This window comes from Misgurnus anguillicaudatus, chromosome 17 (assembly GCF_027580225.2).
Source record: "Misgurnus anguillicaudatus chromosome 17, ASM2758022v2, whole genome shotgun sequence".
NCBI lineage: Eukaryota > Metazoa > Chordata > Actinopteri > Cypriniformes > Cobitidae > Misgurnus > Misgurnus anguillicaudatus.
This window is the reverse complement of record NC_073353.2, coordinates 15,184,580-15,212,059: the sequence shown is the minus strand read 5'-3', so window position 1 is coordinate 15,212,059 and position 27,480 is coordinate 15,184,580. Positions and strand designations below refer to the sequence as shown.

Sequence of the window (27,480 nt, the reverse complement as noted above, 5' to 3'; positions counted from 1 at the left end):
CCAGCCATTAGAAGCAGCCGCCGTCTCCAACAGGCCGGCTTCATGCCTAATCGCTCTACAGTAGACCAAATCTCTGCAGTTCGCTTGCTGATAGAGAAGACCTATGAATTCCGTAAAGATCGCCATCTTTACATCGGGTTCATAGATCTAAAGGCTGCCTTTGATACCGTCTGCCACACTTCACTGTGGAGTATCCTACAGACTCTCGGAGTACCACCCAAGATCATTGCCCTGTTCAAGCTGCTTTATAGCAACGCCCAGAGCTGTGTTCGCATCAACGGCAGAGACTCAGACTGGTTTACCATCTCCAGTGGCGTTCGCCAGGGCTGCGTGGCCGCACCTGATCTCTTCAACTGCATCATTGACCATCTGATGTCCAGGGTCTGTGAGCGGGTTCCCGGAGTGTCCTTCGGCAATTACCACCTGACTGACCTGGAGTACGCTGATGACACCATCCTGCTCAGCACATCTTACAGCCAGCTGAGAGATGCTCTGGGCATATACAGAGAAGAGGCGGAGAAGCTCGGTCTCTAGGTGAGCTGGACAAAAACCAAGTTCATGTATGTCGGTGACAGACTACATCCACCTTCCTTGCAGCTTGGCAATGACATCGTGGAGCATGTAAAGAACTTTGCATTTCTGGGATCCATAGTGACAGACAACGGGGACCTAAAACCAGAGATAACCCGCAGAAGAGCCCTAGCTGCGTCAGCCTTGCAGTCTCTCTGGAAACCACTCTGGCGGCACCAGACTATCTCACGCAAGACGAAGCTCCGAATTTACAACTCAGCAGTACTCTCCATCCAGCTTCATGGCTCTGAGACTTGGCCCTTAAACAAGACACTGGCTGCAAGAATAGATGGCTTTGATAGCAGGGCTCTCAGAACCATCGCGAACATCAGGTGGCCCCAGCGGGTTTCCAATCAAATTCTTAGAGCCCGCACGTGCCAGCCCAGAGCATCTTCCCTGGCGGCACAACGTCATACCCGCTGGCTCGGCCATGTCCTCTGCCTCCCTTTTGACCATCCTACGAGAGCTATTCTCCAGTTTGATCCAAGGGCCGCAGGCTGGAGACGACCACGAGGTAAACCTCGCACCCGATGGCTTGACGTCCTTGCAGGCGACCTACAACAACATGGAGTTGCTATAGAGGATGCAGAGCAGCTGGCACAAGATCGTCAGCACTGGCAACAACTGGTCTATCTGGTCGGCTCAAGGCACAGGGATGGGACACCTCCCTACCCATCGCAGGAGCCAAATTGATTGAATTGAACATATTAATGCCTGATTCTGCAAAACCTTATTCTACGTCCTTAATCCTCCCCATTTCTACCAATACTTAAAATTAACAACTTCTTTAGGATTAATAAGCAGTAGTTGGAGTATATTGAGGCAAAAGTAGTTAAAAGTTAGTTAATAGAGAGACTTGGACCCTAAAGTGGGACCAGAATAATTTATGTACTTTTATATATTATTTCTTCGAGCCATTTCAAGCCTATCCTTGTATCATGTACTAAATAGGATTTAGAAAGTAATAAGTATTTAAATACTTTTTGAAGAGAGTAATTTGTGAAGTAATCTAATTACATGATTGAAGATGTAATTAGTAACTAGTAATTAATCACTTTTTTTGAGTAATTTACCAAACACTGTTTTTGCTTCATTCAAACTGCCATGAAACTCTGAAATGATTTTTCGGAATTTTTCTGTGCATTTACACACATACCGTAAAGGTTTTCCACAGCGTCTGAAGTTTGCGTCCTTATAAGCGTCCTTTATTTTCTTGTCGAGAAACCATGCATGTGCATTTTTGTTTATGTCAAGATCATAAGGAGCATGTGATGTGGATGTGATCTGTCATGCTGGTGAATGATCTCACCTTTAGTGCGAAAAGTGACGAGCTCCCTGATTTCTGCTTTAGTCCAGATTGACGACATTTCTCGATGTGAATGTTGAATGTGACTTTCACACATGCAAGCCTCACTCTTCCCCCGGATGTTTTCCCAATTCTTCTTCCAGTTTAAGAAGGTGGTAATCAGTATGTCACTGCCTGTGAAAACATAAAGTCTCAAATCTAATCGTGAGATAAAGATCATAACAGTTTGATTTCAAGCATTAATCTCACTTTAATCGCTGGCGTGACATAATAACTCAAGTTTATATTTTCACAGAATGTTCTTTAAATTATGAATACTGCTGTACTATATTTTTTACTTTACTTTATTTATACTTTTTTACTTTATTTGCACAATAAATCATCTTATACGTGCCTCTGACTAAACACTGATAATTGTGGTCAAAAGCAAAGGCAAAAGAAATTGGCCTGTATTTTTAAATTGCAGACAAAGATTTTGAATAGCTACACTGTAAAACATACGGAAGTCGAGAGACGTTTGTTATTATTTTCGTTTGCTTGTTTTCTCGTGAGCACGACTTAATTTCTCGTTATCTCGAGATAACAAAAGTTGTTTGCTCGTGATCTCGACATAACAAAAGTTGTATTCTTGAGATGTGATTAAAGCTGACGTGTACTTGACGTGTTGTTTTGTTTGCATATTTTGCTAAATTAGCATGGATGAACAAATGAGATTTTACTTGGATCAGAGATTTGCTCAAGCTGAAATAGAATTGTCGATATTTACAATTTTACAGTGGTGAATTTAGGGACTGTCTTTAAGTTACTCAATAATATACACGCTTCTACTTTTAACTGCATTTAAATGGAATGACTTAAAGTCAACAAACAGCCACAAAACCAACGTGTTTATGTGGTTGTCAAACAAAAACAACTTTTGTTTTCTCGAGATCATGAGAAAATTAAAGGTATTGCAGAGGATTTTCTTTTTCTGGGTGGATCATCAAGACTATTGGTCCTCCTAGTTGTCAATCAGGAGTGTTGCGCAATTGCATTTTTTTAAAAAGTGGAGAAGGTGGTGCTTTTCTAAAATTTGAATTCTATACCTTTAAGTCGTGATCACGAGAAAGCAACTTTTGTTATCTCGAGATGACGAGAAAACAACTTTTGTTATCTCGAGATAACGAAAAATTAAGTCGTGATCACGAGAAAACAAGCAAGCAAAAATAATAATAGTGCATGTCCTCTCTCGGCTTCCGTAATAACAAAATGCAGCATGAAGTTAAAAAAACATTGACTTTTGCAAGTCAATTCAACTTACTATTTTAAGTTTTGACCTGTGATAAACTTATCATAACTTTTGAAAACTTTTTAAAAAAGTGTAGGTTGGCTTGTATGTTCGGTGCGATATGGGTGTGGTAGAGGGCCCAACCTCATACTCTTTTATATGTCCCAAAGTTGTTAGTGGCGCCCCTGCACATACATGCTTTAAGGAGCCCAAAAACCACAACCCTTTCTAAAAATAAAAACAAAACATGCGCTGCAGCAAGCTTTTTAGCTTTTGCTCTGTTGTAATTTCCAGTTATCCTCATCAGTTACTTTATCTCTTATCTAAAATAAAGTCTAATTTGAAATAATGCAGGTCAATAGATAGCAATTTAAAAACAAGTGCATCTGTCTTTCTCTGCTGCAAAACAAGATATGATATTGAGTTGTGTGCATCAGTTGTGTGCATCTCAGTTCTGTGAACCTCGCCTATAAAGAAAACACGAGCAGGATGATGACACTCTTTGCTAAGCTTTCATTTTGTGCCATTTCAACAGGATGTGGGACAAAAAAAGCTTACTTTACAAAAACAGTATCTGAATCACAAACATCCCTCATCACAAATAGGTCATGCTAATAACTTTGCCTTGATTCCCTTGTCTTATTGGGGTGGTATAATTAAATATTAAAGAAGTTTTTACAAACACACCTTACAAAAACATTACTGGTGTGCATCTTGAGACAAAACAATGCCAAAATGTTAATTTATTTTAGTGCAATTTCAGTTAAGACAGCTTAAACAAGTATTTTGTTTCAGTCTTGGATTTAAGCCCTATTTAAGAAAGCGCCCAGTTAAGCGTAAAAAACATATTTAGATAAAATATCATATCTGATATTTGATCATATTTGATTGCTAATGTAAAACAAAAAATAAGATTTACTTGCACACAAAAATGCATTATGCTTGTGTGAACAATACGACAATATTAAAAGTATAGAAAAAATGCAAAATGCAAAAATATATGAAAGTAAGTGGATCTTCGTTGCTTTATTACTCATGTTGTAGGATATGGGTTTTTCCTAACAAGGTTGTAGTTCAAACATTTTCCTTTCAACAACAACATATTACCAGTAAGCTGCCCACTCACTTCCTTACAGATGTGCATCTGTGCTGGGACACCTTAAACATGAGATAAACCTCAGTCATTGGATTTAAATATCACAAGGTGTGTGATCTCATCATCACAATGTTTTTTAGTCTTTTAAATGCTTTTAATTGTTTTTCCTTACACCTCAAGTAAGACTTACAGTATCTGTGGGTGTCAGGGTGATATTGATCACAAAACCCACATACTTCCTGTTTTTTTTCTCTCCAGTAAAAACAAACCAAAATGCTTTAGCCACCATCACACCATCGTCAAACTGACAAGGATACGTTACCATGACTGACAGATTCACTCTGCTCATCTTTATCCTTTCTCTCATACATCAAAATGGTAAGAAGCTAAACAAAGATACCTTACTTATGCTGTTGTTTTGTGTACGTCTGTCATATTAACCTATACAAAAACAGCTTTGACGAGTTTTGAATAATTTTAACATCCTAAGACCTGGCACATTTTTTGTTGTTTGCAAAATCTGACAAAAACACTTTTGAAGTCATTTTAGTAGTGGGTTTATTACATTTTGCCAAATAAGACATGCATCTGGATCAACTTCATTGTCATATTAACATCCTATCTTTAGGATTACATTTAGGGTAATATGTGACCTTGGACCACAAAACCAATTCGCACAGGTATATTTGTAGCAATAGCCAATACGCCATTGTATGAGACAAATTGTTTTATACCAAAAACATTATTATATTATGTAAAAATCTTTAGAAGATATTTTGTAAATTTCCTACCGAAAATATATAAAACTTTATTTTTGTGAGTGGATGCAGTTGCAAAGGACTTCATTTGGTGATTTTTTCAATATTTTTGGCACCCTCAGATTTCACATTTTCAAATAGTTGTATATTGACCAAAATATTGTCCTATCCAAACCACACATTAATGGAAAGCTTATTTATTGGTTTTTAACAACCTATCATTTGTCCTTCGTTTAAGGGTTAGTTGGATTGTGATTTTCTTAAAAGGAATGTTGTGCCACAACATAGTTGTCGTTCCATATCTTGCTTGGCAAAAACACAGTGACCTCACATATAAAACGTAACCGCAAGATAAGATGTTTGAACTTACAAAAATATGTAATTTTCTTGTTTATTTCAGTTTGTTCAGATTTTAGCGTGAGTATCCCGATGGACCACACTCTATATGAAAATGGATCGATCAGTGTCACATGTGTGCATGATAAAGAGGAAGGCCAATGGGAAGCCAAGCTAATAATGAACAAGAGCGAAACTGTGTGTGAGATTAAAAAAGACAACCCAAATGATAAGTGCCATTGGGATCATACAGACAACAAATTCAAATTCACCTTAAGGAAACCGGAGGCCAGACACAAAGATCAACTGTTTTTGTGCCAGATTTCCAAATTAAGGCCATTACCAATAAAAACTAGGGAAGGTCCGGAAATCAAGCTTTTCAATGGTAAGTAATATATACTTATATACGTTATGTTCTAAAATTGTAAGAAATTGTGTAGATTGACCAATGTAATATAAAATTATATCCATTTAATTACTTTAAGGTTCCAATATTCCTTTTCCTCCGCCGACGAAGGTGTGTGTATGCCCTACCCAGACACCAGGGCAGGAGAATTGCCCGCCGACAAACGAGACCTCACATGGAAACATATACACCCTTTTAATCATTGGTATGATTGTTATAGTGGCGGTCCTCTCTCTCTATAGTGCAGTTATTACCGGTCTCTACATCAGATTGAAGGTAATTCTTAATATGTCATTTAATTTCATATGCATTTCTGTTGGTTTATTAGTATATACCAGTGCTTCTCAAATAGTGGGGCGGGACCCCCAGGGGGGGCTCGAAGCGACACCAGGGGGGGCGCGTGAGACCCCGGGGAAAAAACTTTTTCAGGAAGTGATTTTTTTCCACCGTCACTTAAAGACATTACACCCCAAACACGCTGATAAGCCGCTTGAGTTTTTTATTATTATTTATTGATTATATTTAATTAAATTTTTCAGTATCAAATGGTCAAAAAAATACTGTAAATAAGGATTGATTTTTTTATTTCAGGCAAATTGATGCATTTTAAGTCTTTTCTGTTACAGACTAAAAAACAATGTTAATAAGGTTATTCTTTGTTGTAAGTTGATTGATATTTCTTTTTTTGTGTTTTCTTTAATGTTAATAAGGATACAATGCTTTGCAGATGTGTCATTTTATAGACAAATTATACTATTTACAGTCGCGGAGGAGAGTTGGGGGGGCCGGGAAATGTTTACTTCTTCCTAGGGGGGTCGTGACAGAAAATAATTGAGAAGCACTGGTATATACTAATCTTTTATCTTATATTAGTGTCTTGTTTTTAAATACATAATGTATTAATATATATATATATATATATATATATATATATATATATATATATATATATATATATATATTTTTTTTTTTTTTTTTTTAATGGACCACTAACGTTTTTCTTTTGTAAAAATCTTTTTAAATTCTTCACTCCAGTAAACTGACTAAAATCACAATTCAATACATGCATCAATTGTTAGTTATTTAAACCTTGATTGTAATGATATAATGATACAAATGATGCCTTGCCAAAAGCTGTTATGTATCTTAAAAATAAAGGCACAACAGCTGTGGTGGTACCCTTTGTGCATATTATTAGTACCTAAAAGGTACATATTCGTAACCCTTTTAAAAGGTACCGTCCCTGTGACAACTTTTGTACCTTTTCTCTCACAGTATGCACTTATTTATTTATTTGTCTTTTTTAGGCTACAAAGGTTGAGTCTTCTGACACTCTCACCTATGTGCCAATGCAGGTAAGAGCCCATATATATACTTACATATTAGCCGTTGCTGGATGAAAGTACATAGATCTAAATAAATTTGAGAAATGATGTGTTTGTGCCTCAGTTTTCTTTTATAGAAATACTAAAAATAACTTTATCTGTTTCAGAGAAAAGTAAAACAGCATGATCCAGACAACACAGAATATGTTGACATGCGTGAGGTGCAGAAAAAAGAAAGATCCATCAGAGATGTAAACCACAACTGCTGAAAAGATCTGCTTAGATCACCATTAATGTTCAGACTGGTTTATAATGGAGAGTTAACTGGTGTACCAGTATGGTCCTTATGGTGATCTCAGTTAACAAAGAACATTTAATGGGAAAATGTTTCCATGGACCCTGGTTGAAAAACATAGCCCAACCAACATCCAATGCTGATGACCAGCATCCAGAACAGAATGCTTTCAACAGTATTATCCAATGTGTGCTGTCTGAGCTATATACAACACGTTGAGACTCCTGGATGTATATATAGTTAAGCTGCAAGCTAAAAATATCACAGCACAAAAACACTGACTTTATATTAATTGCATGTATATGGCTGTTGTATATGGCTAAATGGCATTATCTGCCTATTATACACCAGCACACAGTCTTGTCTTTTATTGATGAATGTTTTCATGTATAAACTCATGTACTTTACCCTATTCATTTAAATGTAGCTATGTCCAGCAGAAAGTATATCATATTTTATATTCTTGTTTTAACATGTTTTTAGTTGTAGGTCCCATGGATCAATAAACCATGATAATATCTGGTTTAACACTTGTTATTGTTTAAGTGCCTTTTATTGGTACACTCTCAAAAAAAAAGGGTATTAAGTTGTCACTGGGGCGGTGCCTTCTAAAAAGATGCAAATATGTGCTATTTAGGTACTAATCTTGTGTACCTTATAGATACAAAAGTGTATGTTTTGAAAAGGTAACGCCCCGGTGACAACTTTTGTATCTTTTTATTGAGAGAGTTCAAATAGACTACTGCATTGTGTTGCATCTTAAAGGGGCCATGGAATGAAAATCTGACTTTTTCCATGTTTAAGTGCTATGATTGGGTCCCTAGTGCTGGTATCAACCTAGAAAATTTGAAAAAGATCAACCCAGTAACTTAGTTTTGGTAAACCATTCTCTACAAGCACATGAAAAAATAAGTTGTTGAAATTTGGCTCTCCTTATGATGTCATAAGGAGCTTTTATTATAATAATACCACCCCTTAATCCAACCACAGCACTGCCATTTAGTGCAGAGAAAATAATAATTCACAGAGCAATTGAGTTTCAATTTCAACAAACCACTATCATTGTGATCAGTGTTTGCACTTCATCCGCTCATGTGCATTTTAAAGGACACACCCAAAACGGCACATTTTTGCACACACCTACAAAGTGGCAATTTTAACATGCTATAATAAATTATTAAATGGTATTTTGAGCTAAAACTTCACATATGTGCTCTGGGGACACCAAAGATTTATTTGACATCTTAAAAAATTCCTGTGACATGGCCCCTTTAAGAATGTTTTAGCCCTTACACTGTCTAATGTCAAAAAAAATGGTCCAAAGCTGTTATTAGGACATGCGGTACCTTTTAAAAAGTTCCTATGTACCGTTTATGTAAAGATGTATACATTTGGTACCAGTATCTTTGAGGTACTAATATGCAGTCTTTGGTACCAACACTCTAAAACAAACGGTGCTATATAGCACCAAAAGTGGTTCTTTGCTATGTTCTGTTTGCATTTGTCAGGTTAAAATAAAAAAGTATTATATTCTCTAAAGATGTTTTAAACATTGGTTCCTTCATGCCTGTGTGTATAAAATGGACACTCTTACAAACACAAACTGAGTGTGACCTGTAAAGAAGACAACAGGACACATACTCAAATCTTAAGCATCTGAAAAATCTCCACATTAAGCAGAAAACTGTCACCCGCGGACAAAGCAGGTTTGTTGTCACAGATTTTTACAATATCCTTCAACCACAAACCACATCCACTCTCCTCGTGTAAACATATTTTTAACCTATTTTTTGGCTGACTTTGACCGTATCTCTGTTTTGCAGACTTCTCTGTATTTCGAATTGAAGATTTTTCCTAAATGCATGAAATAATTTAAACTTAATGAAGAATTTATTGTATCAAGAAATGTGAAACAGCAGAAACAAAATTACGTGACTATCAAAAAATATTCACTGTAAATTTTAAATTTGCCATTATACTTTTTAAGTCTTCATTACTTCATTAAAAGCAGTATAATCTAAAAAGTTCTCATAGGAGGGGGTGGGGGTTATTAGGTGATGTTATAACTTTTAAATAAGTATAGCTATTTTTTGGTCTAGAAGCCTAATCTTGGTCTCTTTTTTAAAAAGACACTTAACATTTTTCACTGAAGCATCTGGAGTTAATTATTTCAGTAAAAAATAGTAATAATTTTATTTAAATTAATAAAAATAATGCAATAAAGTATATATTTTATAATAGAAATACATTTTTTTTAATGTTTCACTCCGAAAACGCTACAAAAATTAAGACTCTACTACACTGTAAAAAAAATGCAGCACGAAGTTAAAAAACTTGGTTTTGCAAGTCAATTCAATCTACTATTTTAACTTTTGGCTTAAAAAAGTTGACATAACTCAAAAATTCAAGTCACTTTTTTACCAACTTTTGAAATTCACTTTTTTCAATATGCAATCCATTTCGGTATCACAGCAAGTTTTTCTATGCATGTTACGTTCGTGTTAATGGTACTGCAAATTCTGTTTGCTATACTCCTCTTCTGTGTATTGAATTGAAGAAGCAGACATGGCATTAAAGATGACCAAAAAAATATTTTTTTCATGTCCCACAAATAACCTGATTCATATGGATGCAAAGTAAAACAAATGCTGAGTGCGTCATTATGTAAAAATTTAAACCTTTTTGCAAATCAATAGGTTGGTTAGGATGTTTACATACCGCTGTATAGGAAACTTTTAAAATTAAACATGGTTTTATTATAGTAAAAGTGTAGTAACCATGTTTTTTTGTATGAATACCATTTGAAAAACCATGGTTTGGTATTTAGACCAAGGCTTTTGGCTTTTAGTATGACTAACATGTCCAAATTAAGAATATAGAGTATTGGCTTCAAATCAAAAATTCACAGAAGATATAAGCATTCAAAACTTAAACAAAAAGTCACTCACTTCTGCCAATACGGATTGATGATTTTCATGGCATCATTCAGGAATTTGACTTCTCATAAGATCTTCTGACCAATCAAATGCTCTCTATAATCTCAAGCATCCATATTTTAATTGTCATGTGACCAACATGTTTGTTTATTAACAAAATAATATATTACAAATATTCTTTATTATTATAAAAAATATAAATATGCTTATATATTTTCGGAAGCTGCCTGTAGACTGTCCTGAGAGAGATTAAATGGTTACAGTGTCTTTATACATGTTTTGTTTTGGTTTGCTTTCATATGGAGACATTTCTAAATTGACCAAAGTTTGTAGTGGCCGCAGGTGACTTGTTTTTTGAGGGTGCACAATGCAAAGCTCGTCACAAATGTATTTAGCCCGTCATGTGTGTGGCTCGTCATGTCAAAATGTGTTTGTTGCATCATGTGAACCATGTGCATCATGAGCCTTGTCAAAATACGTGCCAGTTGCACAAGCATCTAAAGGGTTTTGATAAAAAAGATACGCTCTCGTTTGCCAGATACTCTCTTAATCTTATGTGTAAATAAAGTTTATTGTTAAGTTAATGTCTTGTGAGTATTTTGGGAATGTGAGCGCCTTTTTTTATAAACCCTTGCAATGCGTGTGCAGCAGGCACATATTTTGACATGAAGCACATTGTTCACATGAGGCAATGAACACATATTCTGAATTTGTGTCCCTCAGAAGAGTTTACCGGCCGCCACTGCTGAAGAGGAAAGTGTCCTGTCACTGGTCAAGAGTGCATTTGGTGTGTTCTAGGATGTTATTCAGTTGGGTTGGTTTGCTTTCTCACCATAAGTAAACTACTTTAGAGTTCATTTTTAAGTTAGCCAAGTGATCGCAGAGCAATTTTTTTGTTGTGGATCCCAGGGCAATTGGTGCATTCACATAGGCCTAAATAAACTAAACCAGTGGTTCTCAAACTGGGGGCCGCGAGATGGTGCCAGGGGGGCCCCAGGTTTATGACATTTTATAACATACATTAATTCAAATCATAAATTCTGTGTTATTAAACCTAAACAAAATAAGGCTACTAACCAACAACACTAATCTGTATACTTTACTATGTTTTGTCTAATCAAAATGTTACATTTTAGAACAAATTTGTAATAAATTTTCTTTGGGGGGGCCGCGAAGGAATGCACCGTACCCAAGGGGGGCCGCAAGCTGAAAAAGTTTGAGAACCACTGAACTAAACCAAGGGAGAAAACATGTTGTTGTGAAGCCAGGTTTGAAACCCTTCTTGCACTTGAAAAGGGCTACTTGGCTGTTATTTTAGTATTTTAAACGAATAAAGATGTTGGAGTTTGGTGGAACCACAGCTCACAGTTGAGTGGTGTCATTGCTAAATAAATATATTATATATACACATATTAAATAAAATATGTAGTTAAAATTACACAAGCAATAATGAATAAAGGAAAGCTGGAACGCAATGAGCTGTGTTTGTCCAACGTGATTTTAAACAATCGTTCCTCTAGTCAACAACGGTCACTTCCGGAACGCGTCACCAGTCCCATCGTTTGCATACGCTTTTTCTACGAACTGAAATGTATATTCTTTCTAATAACAAAAAACGTACACGCTTTAAATGCACCGTGTGTGGCGTAACACTTTTTTTAATACATTTACCAAGAAATATTGAGCTAAAACGCTCTTACGTGTTTCCACGGTTTGACCTTGTCACCCGGATGTTATTGCCGCTCAGTCTGTGTGACGTCATTGCGTGACCAATGGCGGACGAAGCCTGAGTGTTTATCTAGCAAACGGGTTTCGTTTTACACAAATATACTCAAATACTGACCGATAAATCAAACTTTAATAATTTCAGCTTATCAAATATCCCTTAATCGACTCGTCGAACAGCTAGACGTTCATCATGGATGTGAATCTGACCATCTCTCTTATGCGCGGCCAGATGGGCGCCGTCATTGAGAAAGCGGTGAACGTGGCGGTGGAGACCGTGTTGGGGGAGATGATCCGAGTGGTCGGCCTCAAGTTTGAGGAGATCAAACGGGAGATGAACACGAAAGAGAAGGAAAACGAGAACATCAGGAGGATGTTGGAGACGTCCCGCAGTCAGATGAAAACAATGCGCAAGTACATCACCGTGCTGACTGCTAAAGATCAAAACAGACTGTACCACGGAGATATGACACAATCAGTAGGCGTGCATACCCAAAGAGGGCCAACAAGCACGGTGTCAATGTGTACAAAAGCCTCAAACCCGTGCATCCGACCTAGAGTTACTGAACCTGCCCCTGTTGCCGGACCTTCATGGGTTAGACAGCATATGCACGTGTCTAAACCTCAAAATATACAGGAGCCAATGAGAAGTGAGAATCATATTGGTGATATCCATATTGAAGAGATCCATGGCTCATCAGCCCACAAAGGTATAAAACAAACCAGACTCTCTTGATATAAACAGTGTACTTAGCAAGCAATTACTAGTTAGTTACCGGGTTATACTAGTAAACCCTATCTATGTAATAGTTTTGATTTTTTTTTTAGGATGTGTAAAGGGTGTAAAGACTTTCAAAGGTATGCTGCTGTCAAGGTCATATCAATCTGCTCAATATCAATATCTGCTCAAACTAAAGCTTGCATTTAAAAATGTACACTGAAGAGGTTGGGAAAATGTACTGCTGCGTAACAGGAATGACCCAAATATTTTTAAGACGAGAGGTTTGGGTTGAAAAGTACATATTTTTTTGCAGAAAATGACGATCGTTTCGCTAGAAAAAACCTTATGCCTCAGTTGGGATCATTTTTAAACTGCATTGAAACTGTAAACTGTTGAGGGTCCTAAAACTCCACTATATATAGAAAAATCCTGGAATGTTTTCCTCCAAAAACATAATTTTTTCTCTGCTGAACAAAGAAAGACAAACATATGACACGGGGGTGAGTAAATTATCGGGATTTTTTTATGAAAGTGAAGTAATTCTTTAAGTTACACGACTTAATGGAAAGCATTACAGTTAGGTCCATAAATATTGGGACAGAGGCACATTTGGTGTTATTTTAGCTGTTTACCGAAATGTATTCCAGTTACAGTCATATTATGAATATTGGCTTACATTGCACACTTTTAGCTTTATTTTGAGGGTATTCACATCTATATTGGCTGAAGGATTTAGGAATTACAGCCGTTTAATATGTAGCTTCCCCTTTTTAAAGGGGCCAAAAGTAATGGGACAGTTGACTTAAAAGCTGTTTTATGGACAGGTATTGTCTATTTGTTAAATAATTTCCTCATGCTAAAGGTCTGGAGTTAATTTTAAGTGTGGTATTTCATTTGGAAGCTGTGGCTGTGAACCGAAGTTATTAGGTTCAGGGACAACTCCATGCAAGTGATACAGACCATATTTAGGTTTCAAAAACACAACAAATCCATCAGAGAGATAACAGGAACATTAAGAGTGGGCAGATCAACAATTTGGTACATCCTGACTATAAAAAAAAACACACTGGTGAGGTCAGCAACATAAAAATCTTGTACATCTATATATGATAACAGTGGTGGATAATGGCATTATCCACAAATAGACAATATTCATAATATGACTGTAACTGGAATACATTTTGGTAAACAGCTAAAACAACACCTCTGTGCCTAGGGCTGTGTATCACCAACAATTTCCCGGTACGATACGTATCCCGATACAAGGGCCCCGATACGATGCGCATCATGATACAAGACTATTTTGAATGACATTTTTGTTCAGAATTTAGTATTATTATTATTATTATTATTATTATTATTATTATTATCTGTTTATTGTACATTGAATAAGCCGGGTTTGTAACAGTTTTGCCATTCTTTTATTAGCTTTTAGGGTAACTCAGAGTTAATACTTATGTTTTTTTTAAACAGTTTTACAAAGAAAAAATGTCTTACTCTAGGCATTATATTTGTCTCTCATACAGAATCGATACGGAAGATGCTGTATCGATGCGCGCATCGTCAGGCGTCCGTGACGATGTATCGTCGTATCGATATTTTGAACACAGCACTAGCCTCTGTCCCAATATTTATGGACCTAACTGTATATAATTCCATGTGTACTCATCTCAAATCAACAGAAACTAAACCTGACTAATTTTGTTTCAGCAGTTGATCATTCAAGCCATCAACTGGTGGACAGTCAAGGCCTTCTATCTGAGACTAGTGATCCAATATGGGGTCAAAACCCTCTGACTTCAGCAGACACTGAGCACACAGACATGCCAGACACCGGTATGCTCTCGACATCTATGATGACTGATGATCCATCCCAAACTGCAGTCAGAATGAACTTTGGAGCACCATCACTTAAGATCAAAAAGGAGGAGCCTGAGGTTGAGATTGTCTGTGTGAAGGATGAACCCTCAGAGGCAGCCAGCAGTTCAAGATTCGAATATCCCAACCATGAACTTCAACAACAAGTGGGAGAACCTGACCTTGGGGTCCCACTAGATCTACCTGGATCCTTTCAGGCTCTTCAAAGTCCAAGCACCTCAGCAGAACTTACAATCCCAGCCTTCGTCGGTTTGGACCCATCCACCTGTAAGTATTTTAATACTTATTATATCCCTAATTAAAGCTGAAGTATGTCATTTCTGCATCACAAGATAGAAAAGCAAAAATACTCATTGTTTTCTAACAGATTTTTTGACCACTTAATCTATAATATGGGTTGGGTCCTTTGTAAATATAGTTTTATAGCTTTCATCATAAGAGGAATAACATATTCATCATTGTCTATCCATATTAAGCTAAGATGAAAATGACATACTTAAGCTTTAATGTAAATTTAAGAAGTGTAATCCCACAGGATCACAGCTTTACACTTATTCAAAATGTCAAACTAGGGATGTTAACAATTATTCGATCTTCGATTAATTGTCGATAAGAATTAAATCGATAAAACTTAACGATTGTCGAAAAGCAAGCACGTGTGTGCTGCGCCTGCGTAAAGCACATACAGCTGGTGAAAAAAATGAAATCAGTTAAACTAGCAAAGTGTATGGTCACAATGATGCTCGATGCCAAACATACACTTGGGCTTTTTAACATCAAGGCCAGATGAGGCTGGCTGCTAACGCAACAAAATGGCATTCGCATTCGCAGGGAAGTCTGCAAGATTAGCACAGCAACGCTGCTAACGCTGCTTTACACAGGGAAGGAAACCAGAAGCCGTTTTTAATGAACAGATTAAATGTAATCTTAAATTCTGTCAAGAAACTAAAATGTAAACTGTAAATGACTGTTATTACACTCTGGACGCCTGCAACATATATAATTGATTATTATTCTTGACTGGCTGGTTTTCTAATGGAAATTGGAATCTTCATAATATAAGCATCTTTGCTGAAAGTACGCCACAGGTCAAAGCTGAGGTGACAACGGTAAAAGTGCCCTTCGTGTGCTTGGATATAATTACAACAAACGGTGTATCAATGACTTGGAAAGAGAACTAGAAAAATAACACTTGATTATAATGAAACTTTTATTTTGTCATGGATGCACAGACTTTCATGCGACGTGCAGAGTGCCCATGTGAGGCGGAGATATACACTGTGTTTATTAGTAATTATATTTCATTACGAGATTAAATTGATGATTTTTATCAAAACACTAACTACATTGACTCATTTTACAATCCCACTAGCATTTTATTTAAACAAAATAAAATCTTTTAATTCGCGTGAGGAAGCTGGCGTTTTTATGCACACTTTTATGTCATTGGCTATATGCCACATAGGCTTATTGCACTATTACAGTTAACGATTATTCGACTGATTGATCGTTAATTTAAACTATCATCGAATATGGGAAATTGCATAAATTGACATCCCTATGTCAAACCCATTTAAAGTTTATACGTCTGCTTTTGAAAATGTTTGTGTTAATAAAGCAAGACGACACATTGACATCATCAGTTAAATTTTTCCTAAAGGTTAAGCTAGGTCTTCAAAATCTTAAAAACAGTTACAGTTTTGATTCTATTTTTGGTGTGTGAAAAGATTTCCAAAAAAATGACATTATTGCAGCACCTCTTTTCCCAGTCTGTTTGTAACACACTAGTCCCTTTCACACCTACAGTCTTTACTGGTAATTTACTGGTAAATTGCAGTTAACATGTAATGTGTGAACAGAACCTTTCCGGTAAATCAGTGCTCCCAATTTACCAGTAAGACAGGTTGTAAGATTACCAGTAATTTACCGGTAAGCGTTATGTGTGAACGAAAAATATAGGATTACCGGCATTTAGAACGGACGACGTCAGACCGCGCTGACAGATCGGGCCAATCAAAAAGTTTTTTATACAGGTGACGCGTTTACCCCCGAACTGTTTACGGACTTTTTCCACACACATGCTGTTTAAAAGTCGAGCACAACTGAAGTTAACATCCACATTTCTTCACCAAAGTTGTTTAAAACAGCTTACCGTCTATTTGCCATATTGCCGACGTCCTTAGCACACCATCTGTGAAGCCTAATGTGCAAACGCAGGTTGACGCCGCCTCCCGCAATTTTTTTGGTCACGAGCAACTTCGCAACCGTTTGCCACAGATGTGAAAACAACAAAATACGGACCGTGGATATTAAGTCATAACCCGCCGTTGTTTACAAATACAACACGGAGCTCGCCGGCCGCGCGGCACATGTAACTTCCGCTTTCTCTCCAAGTTTACCGGTATTTTGATACTGATGTGTGAATGATGTCTTACTGGTAAAAAGACGGAACGTCACTGCATGTGTGAACAGCACATTTTTGTATTTACTGGTAAATTTATTCTGGTAAATTCATGGTAATTTAACAGAATTACTGTGTGAAAGAGGCTACTGTAGTTCCAGTCTCTATTAAAGGTGCAGTGTGTAATTTTAAGAAGGATCTCTTGAAGGAAATGCAAAATAAATATACAAAACTATATTATCAGGGGTGTATAAAGACCTTTCATAATAAACTGTTATCTGTTTATTATCTTAGAATGAAACGTTTTTATCTACATACACAGAGGGTCCCCTTACATGGAAGTTGCCATTTTGTGCCACCATGTTTCTACAGAAGCCCTTAACGGACAAACTTTTTTTACTAAGTTGTCTCCGACGATGACATGTTTGTCCGGTGATGGCCGCCGTGTGTTTCAAAAGCGAGGGGTAAGCAGTGTACTGAGCCGTTGGTTGCAATTCACAACATCACCACTAGATGCCGCTAAAATTTACACACTGCACCTGTAGTTGAAATGCCCTGATTAGTTGAACAGGTCAAGCTTGTCAGATCATCTGTGTCAGATTATGAAAATGTAGATAAAAAAATGTAATTGACCAGAACCAGCTCTGGAATCACAATGGAGGAAAGCTATTGAGTGTAAGCTGTGCAAAATGAAAATCTCACCTGACTTTCGTGCCGGACTGCTCGTTGATTTCAGTTACACACAGAGAACGGCTTTGGGTAGGACTGGTTACACAAGCACAACTTGATCAGAGTGTTTGTTAGTTTGTAATTGAGACTTTAGCCTAGACGAAACAATCTAATTGTGAGATTAAGAAAGAACATCAGTTTTAATGTGCATGATGAAGTCTCCAATGGATTTTTATGGCATTAGGGGTGATTGCATTTGCAACAGAATAAAACCATTTGTTATCTTGTTATAAAACGGCTATAGCTGAATGAGAAGAAAGGGTTTAAAATCTGAGGAAAAAACCTGTCTCTCTGACAAAAAGCTCAACCAGGCCTCACCCTCGGTCCCTTTTTGCGAGTGCCTTAATTAAGGCACTGCAGGTCAACCAATTTATCTACTTAAAAAAGAAAAAAAAAACACAATTTAGACATCATTAAAGCTCATGAGAAGTGTTATACCACAGAACCACGTCAATGCAAAAGGGTCATATCAACCTATTATATATCAATATAATAAAGGAATATATCAACAAATATGACGTTTGAATTTGCATATGATACATTAAAGGATTAGTCAATTTTCTTAAAAGAAAAATACAGATAATTTACTCACCACCATGTCATCCAGGGTGTTGATGTCTTTTTTTGTTCAGTCGAGAGGAGGTTGTGTTTTTTGAGGAAAACATTGCAGGATTTTTCTAATTTTGATGGACTTTGGTAGAGCCCAACATTTGGTACTTGACTCAGCGCTTAGCAGTTTTTTTCGGCGGAGTTTCAAAGGACTATGAACAGTCCCGGATGAGGCATGGGGGTCTTGTCTAGCGAGACGATTGTCATTTTTGACAAGAAAAATAACAAATATACACTTTTAAAGCACAACTTCTCGTCATGTAGATCCGGTCGTGATGCGCCAGCTGACCCCACGCAATACGTCATGACGTCAAGAGATCACAAAGGACGACCTTGAAACTCCGCCCCAGTGTCTTGAAAGAGGACCGTTCCTACGTTGTTGTATGTCAACTGATACTAATTCATGTCTTTGTGTCAGTTTATTGTTTACAATGGTCCGCAAATGTGCGTTTTATATATGTAACACGTGACCTCCCTACGTCACTACGCATTTACGTTAGGTCGCGCTGGACCAGACCTAGACGAAAAGTTGTGGTTTAAAAGTATATTTTTTATTTTTCTTGTCAAAAATGACAATCGTTTCGCTAGATAAGACCTTATGCCTCGTTTGGGATTGTTTATAGTCCTTTTGAAACTCTGTTGAAAAAAACTGTTAAGTGTTGAGTTAAGTAATAAATGTTGGGCTCTATTAAAGTCCATTAAAATTAGAAAAATCCTGCAATTTTTCTCAAATAACATAATTTCCTCTCGACTGAACAAAGAAAGACATCAACACCCTGGATGACATGGTGGTGAGTAAATTATCTGGATTTTTCTTTTAAGAAAATGGACTTATCCTTTAAGTCATATACGGAGTTTTAAAAAGCATTTGGAATATGAAGAAGCTGAGCAAGTCTTCATATTGGATTCCTTTTTACAGACACTGTAATGGAAAAAACACCTGCTGAGAAACAGAGAGAGTACAGGGCGAGAAGGGATGCTGATCCTGTTCGCAGGGAAAAGTACCTCAACAGGGAGCGAGAAAGATGGAAGAGAGATGTTGAGGCAGGGAAAAGGAGGAAAATTGGTGACCTGTGTGAGAAGGCACAGAGGTTAAGGCGCAAGAAGTGGAGGGAGGCAAAAGCACGTCGGAGGAGCAGAACTGTTTTTCGAAATAATCGCCTGCCCTACGGACAAACCTGAATCTGGTCTGATGGTGCTCGTAATTCAGCATCAGGACAAAATGCGAAGAGGTTGACAAAGCCCTTGAGAGGATGCCATGCCACCTACCAGTGGTTACATCTATGGTGTGGCTCCACCAGATTGCAATTGAGGCACTTAGTAAAATTGCTTGCTGAAATGTGAATTAAGTGTCACAATATTTCAGCCTAAAAGAAAAGACTGTGATATTGACTGTGGTAATCCAGAAGTGTGGGGAAGACATGATCTTCCCAATGACATCTTCACATACTTTAATTCACAAAAAAACCCTGGGTCACGATACATGGATGTTTATTCTTTGTATGTATGCATTGTTGTTTATATGAATGATCTAGCACAAGGTGTCAAACCTTTCTCACGAAGGACCACCTTCCTTCCTTAATATCTCAACCAGATAATAGAGATGACATAATTTTAAGGCCAACACAGAAGTAAGCGGGACACTGGTTCCCTCTTCAAAACTTTTGGATTACTGGAAAAATAAACTCTGTGTTTAACAAAACTTTTTGGCACTTACACGTTTTGTCCAACAACGTCAACGTCATCACCAACAAGCTTCCGACAGCTCTTTAAAACTTTATTAAACACTTTTGAAAACATGTCCCCTGATAAGGAAATACTCTGTGGATGAATGTTTGTGGGGATTTGTGCCCATGTTGTGCTGTTTTTGAGATCTTTATGCGTGATGATGTTTAAGTCACTGACTAGTCTGTAGTCCCATGTAGTACCCGCCATTTTAAAGACACTTTAAAGTGGGTTTATTACTGGTGTGTTTTATGTTGTACAATAAAACGTGAAAACATCTTGGGCCTTTGTTAACCCACGATCTTATTTAAGGAGTTACTAAAACTCCATACAAAAAACATTGGAACACTGGAACCAGAATTGCTTAAATGTTAAGTCGCTTTTAGGTTTTGCCTATAAAAATTCGTCATCCTGCAGCACTCCCTGCAGGGTTAAGAATTGCTTAATATACATGCAGACATGTTGGAGGCTGGAACAGGATTGGAAATGTGACCTCCCATTTCTAGTTTGAGGTTATATGTTAATAAAGTAAATAAATAATTGATGGACGAACTCATTAATTTATTATTCCATATTTCACTAAAACTGCAGTCCCCTTAAAGGTGGAATACGTAGAATTCGCCACTAGATGGCGCCAAAACGGCAATAAAAACAAATGACGTAGATTAATGACGCTCTGAAGCAACATGGAATTATGTGATTTGTTGTCTTTAACTCAACCGCTGATGGCCATCAATCCGACGCGAACGAGAAAACACGTTGACGGATAAGGTAATCAAGTCTTATAAATGTTGCGATTGATGACATCGGTTTATTTCATGATGTAAGGTTATATATAATGTTCAAATTGTTAGTCCAAATTCGATGGTGTGTTAACAGAGCACAGAATTGAGTGTTCAAACTTACAATCTACAATGTTTTTTCACATAATGTATTGACAGTACAAATCTTATTGTGAGGTTATGATGTTAAAAAAAAATGATAGACTGTACAGTACCAAACTCTACTCTATTAGTAAGTGTCTTAAAATGACCATTTATATTGCTGTACAATACCTCTTGATGTGCATTATATCATTCGCGGGAAGACGCGCTGATTACAGTCTACACACTAATCTTGTGATCGATATAATAGCATACGATTTTTGAAGGGTTACGAATCAAAACAACTCACCCATCACGTAAAACACAATCAAGATCAGCATCTCTGTCTAGTTAAATGTTGTTGCGAAGCTTCCTCATCCAGATAATGCAACATCGATATTGATCCTTATTCTTTCTCTCGTCTTGCCCCAAACTCTTCTTGGGTCATTTGGTTGGCCCGTACGCTTACGGGAGCTGTCTTTGCTGACACAACCAGCGGCAGACGGTAAAGAGTAATCTTAGTCCATAAACAAGCGAGTAGCTCGACAGGCGCTAACGCATACTTCCGCATTTGTACACGACACTGTTGTCATGTGCTTTTTACATCAGTAAAGGCAGTAACAAAGGGTCATGTGGATATTAACGTCATTGACAGGAGACTGCACTGCCCCGTGTCAATGTTTAGAATGGCAATTTTATCACGGTTTACATGTAGTTGAAAACATTTTAGATATTGATAGTAATCAGTTGGACAAAATATATAACACTGGCCTAGTGTTTTTTTTGATATTTTACTGCAAATATCTTACAAACTGCACCTTTAATCCTGTTATAATTTTCAACCCTGTAAAATTGCATTCAACCCTGTTACATAGTTTCTTTGCATTATTGTGTATTTGTAATATTCAGTGCATTTGAAGAACTTTTTAGTAAATTATTATTTTTGTATTTTTTTAACCAGTGGATGTGAAAATCATTCCTGAGAATGAGCCAAATAAACTGATTACAATCCCTTCTTCTGAATATTAATACATGCGTCTTTATAATGTAACGTTTTAGAATGAAAGAAAAAACAATGAAAAACAGATTTTTCTATGAGGCTGTGAAGCAATGACTTCATCAGTCGTTTCCATGACTGGGATGCGAGTCATGTCAAGAGTCACTCATCATAAACAGGTGAGTGTAGCATCTTTACTTTTTAATTAAAACTCTAAATGGCAGCTGTATATACTTTTTACATTTATCATAGGGTCACATTGTTTTTTTTTATTTTATTTAGCAGTTTTAAACTTAACACAGAATATTTTAAATGGTAATATATTGCGTAGTGCAATGCAGCTTTAACATGTTACTATAAGACTTAATTTATGCTGATACAGTACATAACTAGTGCAAAGGTAACAGGGTTGATGGTAACAGGGTTGACACACACACTGTAAAAAATCCTTGTTGCACTTAAACTTGTAAGTTTAATCCACTTGAAACTACTGTTCATTTTTAACTTTCTTGACTAGTGAAGAGTTGCTACAGTATAAATAAATAAAAAATAAGTTCAATTAGGTTATTTCAACTTTATTTTTTATAAATTATAATTTATAGCAACTCCTCACTAGTCAAGAAAGTTAATTGTAATTTCAAGTTGATTAAACCCAAAAATCCAAGTGCAACAAGGAATCGCTTACAGTGTGAGGACAAAACTAAAGACTGTTTCTTACATATTGCCTCTATTCATTTAATTAAAATGTGTATTTTCTAACAAAAAGAAAACACAATGTATAAAAATGGTCTGTGTTTATCACAAGCACCCAATTAAAGTCATTATTTTTTCCACACAAAAAGCATGTTTTGTAGAATGAGTCATTCAATCTTTGAAATATACAGATTCATTTTTTATTCTATCAAAGCCTTTTTGAAGTTTTTAAAATAAGTTATCAACTGCCAATACTTTGTACATTTCTTTTTGATGCTTTCTTAAATTTCACCTTTGTTACGCAACACGTCTTTTAACATGTACACATTTGTTTTTGTAGCTGACGTGAGAGAAATGAGTCCTGGGAGTTTCGAAACAAATCCATGTACCCGTAAGTTTAATTGCTTCATTTATTATATAAACAAACTAATAAAATCTGCCATTTTTATATTTACTCTATTTAACTGTGGTATTGCAGCTGTAGAGAGAGCTATTCTGGAGTTGCAAGGAGAGATGGGTTTAAAAATCAGTCACCTGACTGCATTGGTTCAAGCTCTGCTGGGGAATAGATGCCCAGTACCATTACTGCAGGAAGAGGAAGATGATGAGGATTGTATCCTACCTGTGATGTCAATGGAGGATCTTGACCAATTAGACCTACAACTTAGGGACAGAGAAGTGATGCAGAAGTTGGTAAGACTAATTGGATTTATTTAAGTCTTCACACTAATTATTAAAGGACAACATGCTTGAATAATAATTGCACGTTTTATATCTGTTCCAGGTGAACAAATTGTCTACCATTGGAGGGCACACTATGAGAAAAACTGTATCAAGAATTTGTGCCAAAGTTTTGGGATCCAGCGTGGCTAAAAAGCTCAACTGGTGTGGGAGAGGAGACAAGCGAGGCTTGAATAAAACACATGTTGGAACACTGATAATAGGTACATCTGAAATGATTGGAATAATTTGGTTAAAGAATGGATAAGCGGTATTTGAAAAATGCTTTAGGAAAGGGTGTCGGGCCGAGTACCAAAACACACTTGTAGCCAATTAGCAGTAAGGTGCGTGTCTACTAATGATGGAGAGGATAAAGTGCTCCGTTCTATCAAACCTCTATGGGGTGGAATGAAAAATTATTTAAGCAAGTCTACTGTTTTCAGGCGTTTGTCCAACCTCTGCCGGGTGTTGGAACTCCGCCTTCCACATCAAACAGAGCACAACAATTGGCACGTTACAACACGTAGTACTACCAAAACACATTCAATCTGGATTACCATAGTAACGCACGTTGCTTTCACTCATTTACGACACCATACGCTCGGCCAGCTGGCACAACAAATTCCGCCATAGTCATTTCCTGGGTTGCGTACGTTGGTGTAGGATGAGTGTTTAGATAATTTTGGGGGTAGGAGCGTGTTTTTTGTGATTTAAAATATATACATTTACCAGAAAACGCTTACCCTGCCTTTAATTTATATAGTAGTGATTAGTTGAATGAGGGGTGAAGTTAATGAATCGATAGATTTTTATCATTCCTAATTGTAAAGGTTATCTAGGTACAAAGACACTTAAAGGTCACCTATTATGCACATTTTTACAAGATGTAATAGGCACATTCTGGGCACACCAGAGATTTATGTGAAGTTTCAGCTCAAAATACCCCACAGATCATTTATTATAGCATGTCCAAAATGCCCCTTTATGTGGGTGGGAGCAAAACGTGCTGTTTTTGTTTCTATACCTTTAAATGCAAATGAGCTACAGCTCCTCACTCCCTTACCAAACAAGATTTCAGTTAAAATACCTCTGATTTCTGTGAATACAGTCTGAGACAATAATATCTCTCTATTGAGATATGACAGACAACGTACATCTTGCTGAGAGCGGAAACTATGGTAATGCAAGACTGTTAGTCAGTAGCTGTGGGCGGGTCTTTATTTGTGTGACATCACATTGATAAGAGAAGTAAAGTGGCATGTCCAATAAGTCTGTCTTAGGAATGGCTGGAGTCTTTATTGTAGGGTCCAAACATCTTGAAAAATAATAGGTGCTCTTTAATATAAAGTGGAACCAAATAAATTCTAAACAAATTGCTTACATTTAAATACATTGGGTTCTTTTAATTAAAGGTTCACCTTTGTATTGAAAGGGCTTTATGGAGTATTGTGCATGTACAATAAGGTTTGTCTGTTTGGTAACATAGTTAGTACAGATGTTTACGACTTGAACAATTATGTTTTTTTTGTATTGAGGTTGTAGAACGTAAAATACTAATGCAATTTTGTAGTTTTGTCTTAGTAGATTAAATACAATGTCTTACATTGTTGGTCTGTTTCCTGATAAACTACTTTTTATATCTCTTTTAGCTGCTGCCATGAGGAATAAAGCCCTTCATGCTCCCACAGAAGCTGAAGCGGAGAAATGTATAAAAGATTTCCTGCGCTGGGCCCCAGGCAGGCCGTCACCTAATGTCCAGTAAAAATGTCAGTGTTATTTTTTTGAAAGGAATGACTGTACTACAAAGTTATATTTAATATCTACATGTTCTGTTTTTTAGAAGTTGACATTATTTATGGTAGTTAACATGTGTAGTAACAAATGTTTAGGTTCGCATAGGCATAAATGTATAAAGCAATGTATAAACCATGTTATATAACTGGTCACCAAGTTCTTATTATTTTAAACACCTATTAATGTTTGTTATTATAAAAAAAAAAACTGTAAATGGGTACTTGTGTGGTACTTGTCTCTTGTGCATTTATTAAAATAAAGTGATATCTGTGTCTCGTGTGTAGAATGTAATTTTGAACAGCAACCAAAAATGTTAAATGGTTGCAAATCTTCAAAAACATGTCTATCGACCCGTGACCTAAAAATGATAAGCAGGAACGTGTTATCAGGAAACTCACAGCGGATGTGACATACACGCTGTCAGTTACTTAGTAGTACTGGGGATTAGTCACAATTTTTGTTTTGGAAAAAGCTGACTGACACAAAAGTGCAACCTACTGTGAAAGCCACATTTCGAAACGGTATTATTCACAGAATCTTAACTGATCTGTTATATGCAAAAACTAAATTTCCATTAAACCTCATTTAGAACAGTGTTTTTCAAATAGGGGCAGGCCCCCATTGGGGAGGCACGAGTTTTATGAAATTTATACAAAATATAGCTACCAAACAACAGAACTGAATTGTATAATTTAATATGTTATGTTTAATTCAAATTCTAAGTTGGAGATCGTTTTATGTAATATCCTTTGGGGGGACTGCAAAGGGATGCACCCGACACAAGGAAGGGGGCAGCACACCGAAAAGTTTGAGAACCATTGTTTAGGAGCATTATCGAATGGTTATAAGAGAAATGATTTCTGGAAAATCAAAAAAATTATTTGGTGAAGCTTGTCTGATTTTTTTTGGGAGGGGGGGTCAACTTTTCATGTATGGAGCGACAGCCTAAAGCATTGTTTGTAACTCCATTTTCCTCACTCTACTGTGCAAAACTGTAGTGGAAAAAAACTAGAAACTCTGCAGCAAACACAGACGTGAAGTGAAGCCTTGTGGTCCCCATGCGGTTCCCATATTTACACTCTAAAAATGGCTGGGTCATTTTTGACCCATAATGGGTAAATATTGGAAAACCAAATTGACCCAATGCTGGGTTATTTTAAACCAACTGCTGAGTTATTATACCCAATGGTTGCATAACAACAACCCAACATTGGGTCATTTTTAACCCAACATGTGTTCTTTCCAATGTTTACCCGTTGTGGGTCAGGGATAACCCAGTCATTTTTAGCGAGTACGAAATTAGAGGGCCGAATCTAACTGTCATCTAATTTGTTGCTTTATATATTACTTAATGTATATTTCTCTTCTCAAATTTAGATGATGACTCCCAGCTGTCCGTTGCAGGTGTCCAAAAACAGGTGCGTCCGAGGCGCAAGGACCTTAATCTGTATGATGAATTTAAACGCACCCGGACTCAGCTGAGAGGGCGCAACGCAAACCGAGGGCGTAACACAAACAGGCGGCGTGAAGTGGAGCAGACACTACCGCAGGCTCTTCTGGCAGACCTGGTAAGGGAGAGAAGGGAAAAAACCCGCCTTCGAGTGGCCCGCTGGCGTGCCAAGCGCAAATTACAAGCCTGCTTGATGGCCTCACAGGCTGCGCAATTCAACGGCGGTCCCGCGCAGGGCACACCCGCCCAGCACGCTGGCCTGATTCCCGTCCGGAGGCGAGGCGGGATGACGGGGCAGCGCGGTGGGCTTGCGTTCAGAAGGGGAATCTCTGAGACTGGAACTTATAATCTGCTTTTGCAGCTGGGACCGAGTTCATCGCAGTCGCACGGCATAAATGAGGATCCGATCCAGCCGGGATCTCAGCACAGAACGTCTGGATCAATGTATCAATGATAAAGTTTAGCTCCATCTCTATTTAAACACACCTGAACAAGCTAATGAAGGTCAATCATGAAAAATATGGTTAGGGTTGGGCCCTTCAGGTGAAGTCGAAGCGTTGGCGGAGTTTCACAAAGGTTGTTGTCAAATCAAAAGCAAAGCAACCATTTTCCCGAAACTATGAACACAAACGCCAAGTCATACGCTGTGCACACATCGGAAATGGAGACATGCTAAATACCCATTGCTCATGCAGTATCTGCAAGCATGACGACAACATCTTCCTGTGATGCCTCTCTTGTTTTCAGAAACACCTCAGCACATTTTATTCACGTTTATTTAAATGAAGCGGAATTAGACTGTTCTGGTAATATGATACATTCGTCGATTACTGTTACTACACCGGTTTCATACTGTCACATTTCTAATAACAATTTGGTT

At 37.2% G+C, this 27,480-nt stretch overlaps 2 protein-coding genes across 6 annotated transcripts; both read left to right on the top strand.

Moving 5' to 3' along the window:
- Positions 1-4,330: 4,330 nt before the first annotated feature.
- LOC129452576 (uncharacterized) lies at positions 4,331-7,892 on the top strand. The gene is made up of 5 exons (XM_055216560.2): positions 4,331-4,617; positions 5,398-5,718; positions 5,819-6,015; positions 7,047-7,094; positions 7,232-7,892. The coding sequence occupies exons 1-5, from the start codon at positions 4,563-4,565 to the stop codon at positions 7,331-7,333; spliced, it is 723 nt and encodes a 240-aa protein (XP_055072535.2). The 5' UTR covers positions 4,331-4,562; the 3' UTR covers positions 7,334-7,892.
- Positions 7,893-12,054: 4,162 nt separating this feature from the next.
- Positions 12,055-27,121, top strand: LOC129452284 (uncharacterized). 5 transcript variants are annotated; one of them, XM_055216041.2, is made up of 7 exons: positions 12,057-12,730; positions 14,452-14,886; positions 22,977-23,027; positions 23,115-23,329; positions 23,421-23,580; positions 25,006-25,122; positions 26,528-26,661. In XM_055216041.2, the coding sequence occupies exons 1-6, from the start codon at positions 12,214-12,216 to the stop codon at positions 25,116-25,118; spliced, it is 1,491 nt and encodes a 496-aa protein (XP_055072016.1). In that variant the 5' UTR covers positions 12,057-12,213; the 3' UTR covers positions 25,119-25,122; positions 26,528-26,661. The 5 variants fall into 5 exon arrangements, with proteins under 5 accessions (XP_055072018.1, XP_055072019.1, XP_055072016.1 ...); XM_055216042.2 differs by lacking the exon at positions 26,528-26,661 and having other exon boundaries at positions 14,455-14,886; positions 25,006-26,244; XM_055216040.2 differs by lacking the exon at positions 26,528-26,661 and having other exon boundaries at positions 25,006-26,244.
- Positions 27,122-27,480: the final 359 nt, after the last annotated feature.